Raw genomic sequence first — 12444 nt, forward strand, 5'->3', positions numbered from 1 at the left:
CAAGAGCTTCCTCGGACAACTGAGGGAGTCACCGTGCTCCTGAGGAAGTGTGTGAGTAGACGGGGGCGGGATTGCAAGGTGAAGACGACAAAATTGGGGCGTTCCAACGGGTTGTTCAGCGCTCTGGAAATATCCTGGATCTCGCTGACCCTTGCCTCGCTGCACAGGGCTCCGGGAGGAGATCTCTGTTTCATATTTGTTGTGTCTCCTTGGAACGGCCTTCTCCTGGGGCTCCATGAGATCTTTGTTTCATGTCATTTGTTGTGTCTCCTTGGAATGTATATGTGTATATATATATATATATATACACACACATATATATGTATACGTATATATACACACATGTATATATGTATGCGTATATATATGTGTGTGCGTATATATGCATGTATATGTATATATACACATATATGTATACGTATATATGCGCATATACATGCATACGCATATGCACATATATGTGTACTATATATATGCATGTATGTGTATGTATACGTATATATGCATATATGTGTATGTATATGTATATACATGCATATATACATGCATATATACATATATATGTATACGCATGTATATACATATATATGTATTTGTGTATATATATGTATGTGTGTATATATATGCATATATATGTATGTGTGTATATATATGCATATATATGTATGTGTGTATATATATGCATATATATGTATGTGTGTATATATACATATATGTATGTGTATATATGCACATGTATGTGTATGCGCATATGTGTATACGTATATATATACACATATATGTGTGTACGTATGTATATGCATATATATATGTGTATACATATATATGCGTATATATGTATGCATATATATACATGTATATGTATGCGTATATATATGCATGTATATGTATGCGTGTATATATGCACGTATATGTATGCGTGTATATATGCATATATATGTATGCGTAAAAATGCATATATATGTATGTGTATATATGTGCATATGTATATATACATATATATGTATATATGTTTGTACATATTTATTACTCTATTTTACTTGTACATATCTATTCTATTTATTTTATTTTGTTAGTATGTTTGGTTTTGTTCTCTGTCTCCCCCTTTGAGACTGTGAGCCCACTGTCGGGTAGGGACCGTCTCTATATGTTGCCAACTTGTACTTCCCAAGCGCTTAGTACAGTGCTCTGCACATAGTAAGCGCTCAATAAATACGATTGATGATGATGATGATGAATGGCCTTCTCCCCGGGGCCCCGTGTCTTAGGCCAGAAACCGGTGGGCTGCGGCCAACCTCCTGCTGCCCCACTGTTGGGTAGGGACCGTCTCTCGATGTTGCCAACTTGGACTTCCCAAGCGCTTAGTCCAGTGCTCTGCACACAGTAAGCGCTCAATAAATGCGATTGATTGATTGATTGATTCCTTCCCACACCAGGCCGGCTTCAGGGCGAGGGAGCGGCGTGTCCCTTGCGGGTCAGGTCGGGAAACAATCCTGTTCATTGGAGGCTGCTTAGGGGGGATTTGGTCCATCAGTGAATCATTCAATCAATCGAGTTATGCTTACTTTGTGCAGAGCACTGTGCTAAATGCTTGGGCGAGAGCAATAGAACAGAGCTGGACCTCTGCGCACAATAAGTGATCAATAAATACAACTGAATGAATGTCCCCTGCCCACGATAAGCTTACAATATAGAGGAGGAGGCAGACGCTAATATAAATTACGGCTATAATAATAATAGTGGCATTTGTTATGCACTTACTATGTGCAAAGCACTGTTCTTAACCGCTGGCTATGTAGATAAGTGATATGAGAAGCAGCGTGGCTCAGTGGAAAGAGCCCAGGCTCTGGAGTCAGAGGTCATGGGTTCAAATCCCGGCTCTGCCAACTGTCAGCTGTGTGACTTTGGGCAAATCACCTCACTTCTCTGGGCCTCAGTGACCTCATCTGTAAAATGGGGATTAAGACTGTGAGCCCCCCATGGGACAACCTGATCACCTTGTAACCTCCCCAGCGCCTAGAACAGTGCTTTGCACGTAGTAAGCGCTTAATAAATGCCATTATTATTATTATTATTATTATAAGTGCTGCAGGGCTGAGTAACAAATGCCATCATTATTATTAGATACCATTGAGTGAGTGAATGAATCAGAGCAAGAAGCAGCGTGGCTCAGGGGCAAGAGCCTGGGCTTGGGAGTCCCAGGTTGTGGGTTCTAATTCCGCCTCCGTCACTCATCTGCTGTGTGACCTTGGGCTAGTCACGTCACAAGCAGCGTGGCTCAGTGGAAAGAGACCGGGCTTTGGAGTCAGAGGTCATGGGTTCAAATCCGGCTCCGCCAACTGTCAGCTGTGTGACTTTGAGTAAGTCACTTAACTTCTCCGGACCTCAGTGACCTCATCTGTAAAATGGGGATTAAAACTGTGAGCCCCCCATGGGACAACCTGATCACCTTGTAATAATAATAATAATAATGATGACGGTATTTGTTAAGCGCTTACTATGTGCAAAGCGCTGGGGAGGTTACAGGGTAATCAGGTTCTCCCGCGGGGGCGGGGGGGGGGGCTCACAGTTTTAATCCCCACTTTACAGATGAGGGAACTGAGGCACAGAGAAGTTGTGACAACCTCCCCACAGTGCTTTGCACATAGTAAAGGCTTAACAAATGCCATCATTATTATTATTATTCTCTGGGCCTCAGTTTCCCTCAGCAGTAAAATGGGGATGAAGACTGTGAGCCCCATGAGGGGCAACTGACTTGTACTTCCCAAGCGCTTAGTCCAGTGCTCTGCCCACAATAATAGCTCAATAAGGATGACAATGAACTAATGAACCTGATGAACTTGTAGTTCCCCCAGCACTCAGAACAGTGCTCGGCACATAATAAGCACTTAACAAATACTATTGTTACTACTAGAGAAGCAGCGTGGCTCAGTGGAAAGAGCCTGGGCTTTGGAGTCAGAAGTCATGGGTTCAAATCCAGACTCCGCCACTTGTCAGCTGTGGGACTTTGGGCAAGTCACGTCTCTGGGCCTCAGTTACCTCAACTGTAAAATAGGGATGAAGACTGTGAGCCCCCTGAGGGACAACCTGATCACCTGGTAACCTCCCCAGCGCTTAGAACAGCACTTTGCACATAGTAAGCGCTTAATAAATGCCATTATACCAGCGCTTAGAACAGCGCTTTGCACAGAGTAAGCGCTTAAGAAACGCCATTAGAACAGCGCTTAATAAATGTCGTTATACCAGTGCTTAGAACAGTGCTGTGCACATAGTAAGTGCTTAAGAAATGCCATTAGAACAGCGATTTGCACACAGTAAGCGCTTTAATAAATGCCATTACAACAGCGCTAAGAACAGCGCTTTGCACACAGTAAGCGCTTGAGAAATGCCATTATACCAGCGCTTAGAACAGCGCTTTCCACATAGTAAGCGCTTAAGAAATGCCATTAAAACAGCGCTTTGCACATAGAAAGCACTTAAGAAATGCCATTATACCAGCGCTTAGAACAGCGCTTTGCACATAGTGCTTAAGAAATGCCATTAGAACAGCGTTTAGAACAGCGCTTTGCACATAGTAAGCGCTTAAGAAATGTCATTATACCAGCGCTAGAACAGCGCTTTGCACATAGTAAGCGCTTGAGAGATGTCATTATACCAGCGCTAGAACAGCGCTTTGCACATAGTAAGCGCTTAAGAAATGCCATTATACCAGCGCTAGAACAGCGTTTTGCACATAGTAAGCGCTTAAGAAATGCCATTAGAACAGTGCTTGGCACATAGTAAGCGCTTAAGAAATGCCAATAGAACAGCGCTTGGCACATAGCGCTTAAGAAATGCCATTAGAACAGCGTTTAGAACAGCACTTTGCACATAGTAAACGCTTAAGAAATGCCATGAGAACAGCGTTTAGAACAGCGCTTTGCACATAGTAAGCGCCTAAGAAATGTCATTATACCAGCACTAGAACAGTGCTTTGCACATAGTAAGCGCTTAAGAAATGCCATCAGAACAGCGCTTTGCACATAGTAAGCGCTGAAGAAATGCCATTAGAACAGTGCTTTGCACACAGTAAGTGCTTTAATAAATGCCATTAGAACCGGTAAGAACAGCGCTTTGCACATAGTAAGTGCTTAAGAAATGCCATTAGAACAGCGCTTTGCACATAGGAAGCGCTTAATAAATGCCATTAGAACAGCGCTAAGAACAGCGCTTTGCACATAGTAAGCGCTTGAGAAATGCCATTAGAACAGCGCTTTGCACAGAGTAAGTGCTTGAGAAATGCCATTAGAACAGCGCTTTGCACAGAGTAAGTGCTTAAGAAATGCCATTAGAACAGCGCTTTGCACAGAGTAAGCGCTTGAGAAATGCCATTAGAACAGCGCTTTGCACAGAGTAAGCGCTTGAGAAATGCCATCAGAACAGCGCTTTGCACAGAGTAAGCGCTTGAGAAATGCCATCAGAACAGCGCTTTGCACAGAGTAAGCGCTTGAGAAATGCCATCAGAACAGCGCTTTGCACAGAGTAAGCGCTTGAGAAATGCCATCAGAACAGCGCTTTGCACAGAGTAAGCGCTTAAGAAATGCCATCAGAACAGCGCTTTGCACAGAGTAAGCGCTTGAGAAATGCCATCAGAACAGCGCTTTGCACAGAGTAAGCGCTTGAGAAATGCCATCAGAACAGCGCTTTGCACAGAGTAAGCGCTTGAGAAATGCCATCAGAACAGCGCTTTGCACAGAGTAAGCGCTTGAGAAATGCCATCAGAACAGCGCTTTGCACAGAGTAAGCGCTTGAGAAATGCCATCAGAACAGCGCTTTGCACAGAGTAAGCGCTTGAGAAATGCCATCAGAACAGCGCTTTGCACAGAGTAAGCGCTTGAGAAATGCCATCAGAACAGCGCTTTGCACAGAGTAAGCGCTTGAGAAATGCCATCAGAACAGCGCTTTGCACAGAGTAAGCGCTTGAGAAATGCCATCAGAACAGCGCTTGGCACAGAGTAAGCGCTTAAGAAATGCCATCAGAACAGCGCTTTGCACAGAGTAAGCGCTTAAGAAATGCCATCAGAACAGCGCTTTGCACATAGTAAGCGCTTAAATGCCATCAGAACAGCGCTTTGCACAGAGTAAGCGCTTAAGAAATGCCATCAGAACAGCGCTTTGCACAGAGTAAGCGCTTAAGAAATGCCATCAGAACAGCGCTTTGCACAGAGTAAGCGCTTAAGAAATGCCATCAGAACAGCGCTTTGCAGAGTAAGCGCTTAAGAAATGCCATCAGAACAGCGCTTTGCACACAGTAAGCGCTTAAGAAATGCCATCAGAACAGCGCTTTGCACAGAGTAAGCGCTTAAGAAATGCCATCAGAACAGCGCTTTGCACAGAGTAAGCGCTTAAGAAATGCCATATAAATGCCATTAGAACCGGTAAGAACAGCGCTTTGCACAGAGTAAGTGCTTGAGAAATGCCATACCAGCGCTTTGCACAGAGTAAGCGCTTGAGAAATGCTATTATACCAGCGCTTTGCACAGAGTAAGCGCTTAAGAAATGCCATTATACCAGCGCTTAGAACGGCGCTTTGTACATATTTATTACTCTATTTATTTATTTATTTTACTTGTACATTTCTATCCTATTTATTTTATTTTGTTGGTGTGTTTGGTTCTGTTCTCTGTCTCCCCCTTTTAGACCGTGAGCCCGCTGTGGGGTAGGGACTGTCTCTGTGTGTTGCCGACTTGTCCTTCCCAAGCGCTTAGTACAGTGCTCTGCACACAGGAAGCGCTCAATAAATACGATTGATTGATTGATTAAGAGATGCCATTAGAACAGCGCTTTGCACAGAGTAAGCGCTGAAGAAATGCCATTATGCCAGCGCTTAGAACGGCGCTTTGCACAGAGTAAGCGCTTAAGGAAGTCATTGCACCAGCGCTTTGCACAGAGTGAGCGCTTGAGAAATGCCATCATTTTTATTATTATTATTATTATTCGAATTATTATTATTTTTATTATTATTATTCGAACGGTTCAACCGAGCCATTCGAATGCACGAACGAATGAATGACTGACGTGAGGGAGGGAGGGAGGGAGCGCGCGGGGGGCGGGGCCGGCCCTCCGTTTGCGGCGCGACGGAAGTGACGTCACGGGAGGAGGCGGAAGTGACGTCCGCGCGCGAGGCGGCGTTCTCGCGAGAGCCGCGGGGCCGCTCCCGGAACCGGCCCGGCGGCGGCTGAGGGGGCTGAGGAGCGGCCGGGGGGCGGGGCGGGGAGTCCCTCATCCCCATCCCATTCCCGATCCCATTCCCGATCCCATTCCCGATCCCGATCCCATGGAGCGGCCCCCGGGGCTGCGCCCGGGCCCCAGCGGGCCGTGGGAGATGCGCGAGCGGCTGGGCACCGGCGGATTCGGAAACGTCAGCCTCTACCAGCACAGGGTCAGCGGGAACGCACCGGCCGGGATCCGGGGGGAGGGACGGGACGGGACGGGACGGGACGCCCGCCATCACCGCATCAATCCATCAATCAGTCGTATTTATTGAGCGCTTACTACGTGCAGAGCACTGGACTAAGCGCTTGGGAAGTACAAGTCGGCAACACGTAGAGACGGTCCCTACCCAGCAGCGGGCTCACAGTCTAAAAGGGGGAGGCAGGGAACAAAACCAAACATACGCCTGCCGGGCTCTCCGTCTGTCTGTCTGTCTGTCCGCCCGCCTTCAGTCAGTCCAGCCTATTGTTGGGGCGCCTACAGTGTCCCCCTGGGCCGGCCCGCCCACCTTCAGTCAGTCCAGCCTATTGTTGGGGCGCCTACAGTGTCCCCCTGGGCCGGCCCGCCCGCCTTCAGTCACTCCAGCCTATTGTTGGAGCGCCTACAGTGTCCCCATGAGCCAGACCACCCGCCTTCAGTCACTCCAGCCTATTGTTGGAGCGCCTACAGTGTCCCCCTGAGCCGGCCCGCCCACCTTCAGTCAGTCCAGCCTATTGTTGGGGCGCCTACAATGTCCCCCTGGGCCGGCCCACCCGCCTTCAGTCACTCCAGCCTATTGTTGGGGCGCCTACAATGTCCCCCTGGGCCGGCCTGCCCACCTTCAGTCACTCCAGCCTATTGTTGGGACACCTACAATGTCCCCCTGGGCCGGCCCGCCCACCTTCAGTCACTCCAGCCTATTGTTGGAGCGCCTACAGTGTCCCCCTGAGCCAGACCACCCGCCTTCAGTCACTCCAGCCTATTGTTGGGGCGCCTACAGTGTCCCCCTGGGCCGGCCCGCCCACCTTCAGTCAGTCCAGCCTTTTGTTGGAGCGCCTACAGTGTCCCCCTGGGTCGGCCTGCCCACCTTCAGTCAGTCCAGCCTTTTGTTGGAGCGCCTACAGTGTCCCCCTGGGCCGGCCCCCCCCGCCTTCAGTCAGCCCAGCCTATTGTTGGGGGACCTACAGTGTCCCCCTGGGCCGGCCCGCCCTCCCGCCTTCAGTCAGTCCAGCCTATTGTTGGGGCGCCTACAGTGTCCCCCTGGGCCGGCCTGCCCACCTTCAGTCACTCCAGCCTATTGTTGGGACACCTACAATGTCCCCCTGGGCCGGCCCGCCCACCTTCAGTCACTCCAGCCTATTGTTGGAGCACCTACAGTGTCCCCCTGAGCCAGACCACCCGCCTTCAGTCACTCCAGCCTATTGTTGGAGCGCCTACAGTGTCCCCCTGAGCCGGCCCGCCCACCTTCAGTCAGTCCAGCCTATTGTTGGGGCGCCTACAATGTCCCCCTGGGCCTGCCCGCCCACCTTCAGTCAGTCCAGCCTATTGTTGGGGGGCCTACAATGTCCCCCTGGGCCGGCCCGCCCGCCTTCAGTCAGTCCAGCCTATTGTTGGGGCGCCTACAATGTCCCCCTGGGCCGGCCTGCCCGCCTTCAGTCAGTCCGGCCTATTGTTGGGGCACCTACAGTGTCCCCCTGGGCCGGCCCGCCCGCCTTCAGTCAGCCCAGCCTATTGTTGGGGCGCCTACAGTGTCCCCCTGGGCCGGCCCGCCCGCCTAAAGTCAGTCCAGCCTATTGTTGGGGCGCCTACAGTGTCCCCCTGGGCCGGCCTGCCCGCCTTCATCACTCCAGCCTATTGTTGGAGCGCCTACAGTGTCCCCCTGAGCCAGACCACCCGCCTTCAGTCAGTCCATCCTATTGTTGGAGCGCCTACAGTGTCCCCCTGGGTCGGCCCGCCCACCTTCAGTCAGTCCAGCCTATTGTTGGGGCGCCTACAATGTCCCCCTGGGCCTGCCCGCCCACCTTCAGTCAGTCCAGCCTATTGTTGGGGGGCCTACAATGTCCCCCTGGGCCTGCCTGCCCACCTTCAGTCACTCCAGCCTACTGATGGAGCGCCTACAGTGTCCCACTGGGCCGGCCCTCCCGCCTTCAGTCACTCTAGCCTACTGTTGGAGCGCCTACAGTGTCCCGCAGGGCGCTGTACTGAGCCTCCCTGCCTGCCTGCCTCCCTGCCTTCAGTCACTCCAGCCAATTGTTGGAACGGCTACAGTGTCCCACGGGGCACTGTACTGGGCCGGCCTGCCTGCCTGCCTTCAGTCACTCCAGCCTATTGTTGGAGCGCCTACAGTGTCCCATAGGGCACTGTACTGAGCCTCCCTGCCTGCCTGCCTTCAGTCACTCCAGCCAATTGTTGGAATGGCTACAGTGTCCTGCTGGGCCGGCCAGCCTGCCTTCAGTCACTCCAGCCTATTGTTGGAGCGCCTACAGTGCGCTGCACGGCACTGTACCGGGCCTCCCTCCCTACCTGCCTTCGCTCACTCCAGCCTATTCTTGCAGCGCCTGCAGGGCACTGTACTGAACCTGCCTCCCTGCCTGCCTTCCTTCAGTCATATACTTCAGCATAGTCACTGAGCACTCACCGTGTGCCGCGGGACACTATACTGAGCACTTGGAAAGGACGGGGAGAGAAAATCCCTGCCCACAAAGGGCTCACCGTCTACAGACTGCAGGGCTTCAGGGACATGCTTTAAACCGGCAGACAGCAGTCTTTGGATCACCCCATTCGTTCATTCATATTGGGCACTTATTGTGGGCGGACCCTGTACTAAGCACTTGGAAGTGCAATACAGCAATAAAGAGAGACAATCCCTGCCCACAAAAGGGCTCACCATCTCGAGACTGCAGGTCTCCTATGATGATGATGATGGTATTTGTTAAGCACTCACTATGTGCCAAGCACTGTTCTAAGAGCTGGGGGAGATACAAGGTAATTAGGTTGTCCCACATGGGGCTCACAGTGCTATCCCCATTTTCCAGATGAGGTAACTGAGGCCCAGAGAAGTGAAGTGACTTGCCCAAAGTCACACAGCTGATTAGTGGCGGAGCCGCGATTAGAATTCACAATCTCTGACTCCCAAGTCTGGATTCCTTCCGCTAAGCCGTGCTGCTCCTCTACAGAGAAGCAGCGTGGCTCAGTGGAAAGAGCCCGGGCTTTGGAGTCAGAGGTCATGGGTTCAAATCCCGGCTCTGCCAATTGTCAGCTGTGTGACTTTGGGCAAGTCACTTCACTTCTCTGGGCCTCAGGTACCTCATCTGGAAAATGGGGATTAAGACTGTGAGCCTGATTACCTTGTAACCTCCCCAGCACTTAGAACAGTGCTTTGCACATAGTAAGTGCTTAATAAACGCCATAATTATTATTATTAATGGCGTAGCGATGCTAATGATGCCTGTCTACTTGTTTTGTTGTCCGTCTCCCCCTTCTAGACCGTGAACCCGCTGTTGGGTAGGGATTGTCTCTATCTGCTGCCGAATTGTACTTTCCAAGCGCTTAGTACGGTGCTCTGCACACAGTAAGCGCTCAATAAATACGATTGAATGAGTGACTGAATATTAAAGCAAGCAGTCACTCTCTGAGGCACGCTTTGGTGTACTTGACGGCCAGTTGTGAGCCACGGATTTGCGATCCACGAGTTGCTCGTCGAAAGAGCCATGAGAGCTGTGGGATGAGACGTGGTTTAGGCTGAAGCCTGATGACAGAAAATCCCCTTTGACTGGAAGTGCGTTTCGGAATGGACGTTAGCGGAGGGCGCAGTCGGACGAGTACGTGACCCTCTTCCTGTCTTCCCCTCCCCTGCCCCCGTTTTCTGCAGGACCTCGGCGACAAGATAGCCATTAAAGCTTGCCGCCAGGAGCTAAGTGCGAAGAACAAAGACCGGTGGTGCCATGAAATCCAGATCATGAAGAAGTGAGTAGCTGGGGTCTTCCGTTCCCACTGCCGATCAATCAGCCAGTGGTGGTATTTATTGAGCACCTACTTTGTGCACTAAGCACTTGAGAGAGTACAACGGAGTCGACACGTTCCCCACCTTTACGGAGCTTACAGTCGAGGGGACCTGTCGTCTCTGGGGAAATGTTGGCAATAGAGGCAGGGGGGATTATGATTCCCCCGCCCCCCTGCAGTCCTCCCTTTTCCCCTCCCCGCCGCCGAATTTACGTGACGGAAAAACGGTTAATTTTTGTGGACTGTGCGTGTTCGGTTCTGGCCACAGTCAGAGCGAGTTGAGGTTTTATGAAAAACGGTCGGACAAGTCAGCGCAAACCCCAGTATGTGACCTCTAAATCTAAATCTCAATCTAAATACGATTGATCATCATCATCATCAATCGTATTTATTGAGCGCTTACTATGTGCAGAGCACTGTACTAAGCGCTTGGGAAGTACAAAGTGGCAACATATAGAGACAGTCCCTCCCCAACAGTGGGCTCACAGTCTAAAAGGGGGAGACAGAGAACAGAACCAAACATACTAACAAAATAAAATAAATAGAATAGGTATGTACAAATAAAATAGAGTAATAAATATGTACAAACATATATACATATATACAGGTGCTGTGGGGAAGGGAAGGAGGTAAGATGGGGGGGATGGAGAGGGGGACGAGGGGGAGAGGAAGGAAGGGGCTCAGTCTGGGAAGGCCTCCTGGAGGAGGTGAGCTCTCAGATGATGATGATGATGTGACCGACAAGCCATTCCGCACTGGGGACGTGGAAACTTAACCGTCTGATGGGCCAATGCCTCCTTTTATCTTGCTTTTCCTGAATTTTCCCTTTAAGGAGAGCCACCCCGATCCGCTCTGCCCGCTGCTGTTTGACACTGGGTTGCGTTGGGTCTGTGATCGCTCCAGTCGGTCAGTCGTATTTCTCGAGCGCTTGAGAGAATCCAGTCTAACAGAGTTGGTCGACGCGTTCCCTGCCCAGAACGCTTGTCTTCCTCTCCCTATTTATGAGGGTTCAGTTACGGTGAGCTGGTTTCTGGCCATAGGGGAAAATGCATGGCTCAGTGGAAAGAACACGGGCTTTGGAGTCAGAGGTCATGGGTTCAAATCCCAACTCCGCCAGTTCATTCATTCAATCGTATTTATTGAGCGCGTACTGTGTGCAGAGGACTGTACTAAGCGCTTGGGAAGTACAAATTGGCAACATATAGAGACGGTCCCTACCCAACAGCGGGCTCACAGTCTAGAAGGGGGAGACAGACAACAAATCAAAACATATTAACAAAATAAAATAAATAGAATAAATATGTCAGCTGTGTGACTTTGGGCAAGTCACTTAACTTCTCCGTGCCTCAGACCCCTCATCTGTAAAATGGGGATTAAGACTGTGACAACGTGGGACAACCTGATCACCTTGTATCCTCCCCCAGCGCTTAGAACAGTGCTTTGCACATAGTAAGCGCTTAACAAATACCATCGTTATTATTTTTATTATTAGTTGGGAAAGACCTCTTGAGAGGATGCGATTTTTTTCGGATGGTTTTGAAGGTGGGGATGGTGGTCAGTCATATTTATTGAGCGCTTACTGTGTGCAGATTATTGTGCTAAGTGCCTAGGAGAATACAACATCAATCACTCATATTTATTGAGCGCTTACTGTGTGCAGAGCACTGTACTAAGCGCTTGGGAAGTACAAGTTGGCAACATATACAGTCCCTACCCAACAGTGGGCTCACAGTCTAAAAGACTCTTACAGCATAACAGTAAACAGACACATTCCCTGCCCACAATGAGCTTGCAGTCTAGAGGGGGAGACAGACGTTAATAGAAATAAATAAAATTATAGATCTGTGTATAAGTGGGGTGGAACTGGGAGGGGGATGAATGGAGGGAGCAAGTCAGGGCGACGCAGAAGGGAGAGGGAGAAGAGGAAAGGAGGGAAGGCGTTGTGGAGGAGGTGAGCTTTCAATAAGGCTTTGAAGTGGGGGAAGAGTAGTTGTCTGTTGGATATGAGGACGGTGGGTGTTCTCCTCCCCCTTTTAGACTGTGAGCCCACTGTTGGGTAGGGACTGTCTCTATATGTTGCCAATTTGTACTTCCCAAGCGCTTAGTACAGTGCTCTGCACACAGTAAGCGCTCAATAAATACGATTGATGATGTTCTAAGCCAGAGGCAGGACGTGGGCGAGAGGTCGACGGCGAGATCGAGGTACAGCGA

At 49.9% G+C, this 12444-nt stretch overlaps 1 protein-coding gene across 1 annotated transcript in view; it reads left to right on the plus strand.

Moving 5' to 3' along the window:
• Positions 1–6299: 6299 nt before the first annotated feature.
• The window catches only part of CHUK (component of inhibitor of nuclear factor kappa B kinase complex), a 39838-nt gene continuing 33693 nt past the window's right edge, over positions 6300–12444 (plus strand). The window contains exons 1-2 of the mRNA XM_038757756.1: positions 6300–6421; positions 10103–10197. Of these exons, the coding sequence (XP_038613684.1) occupies positions 6317–6421; positions 10103–10197 (200 nt within the window). The 5' untranslated portion in view covers positions 6300–6316. The remainder of the gene's footprint in view (positions 6422–10102; positions 10198–12444) is intronic.

The sequence above is a fragment of the Tachyglossus aculeatus genome, chromosome 16, assembly GCF_015852505.1.
Source record: "Tachyglossus aculeatus isolate mTacAcu1 chromosome 16, mTacAcu1.pri, whole genome shotgun sequence".
NCBI lineage: Eukaryota > Metazoa > Chordata > Mammalia > Monotremata > Tachyglossidae > Tachyglossus > Tachyglossus aculeatus.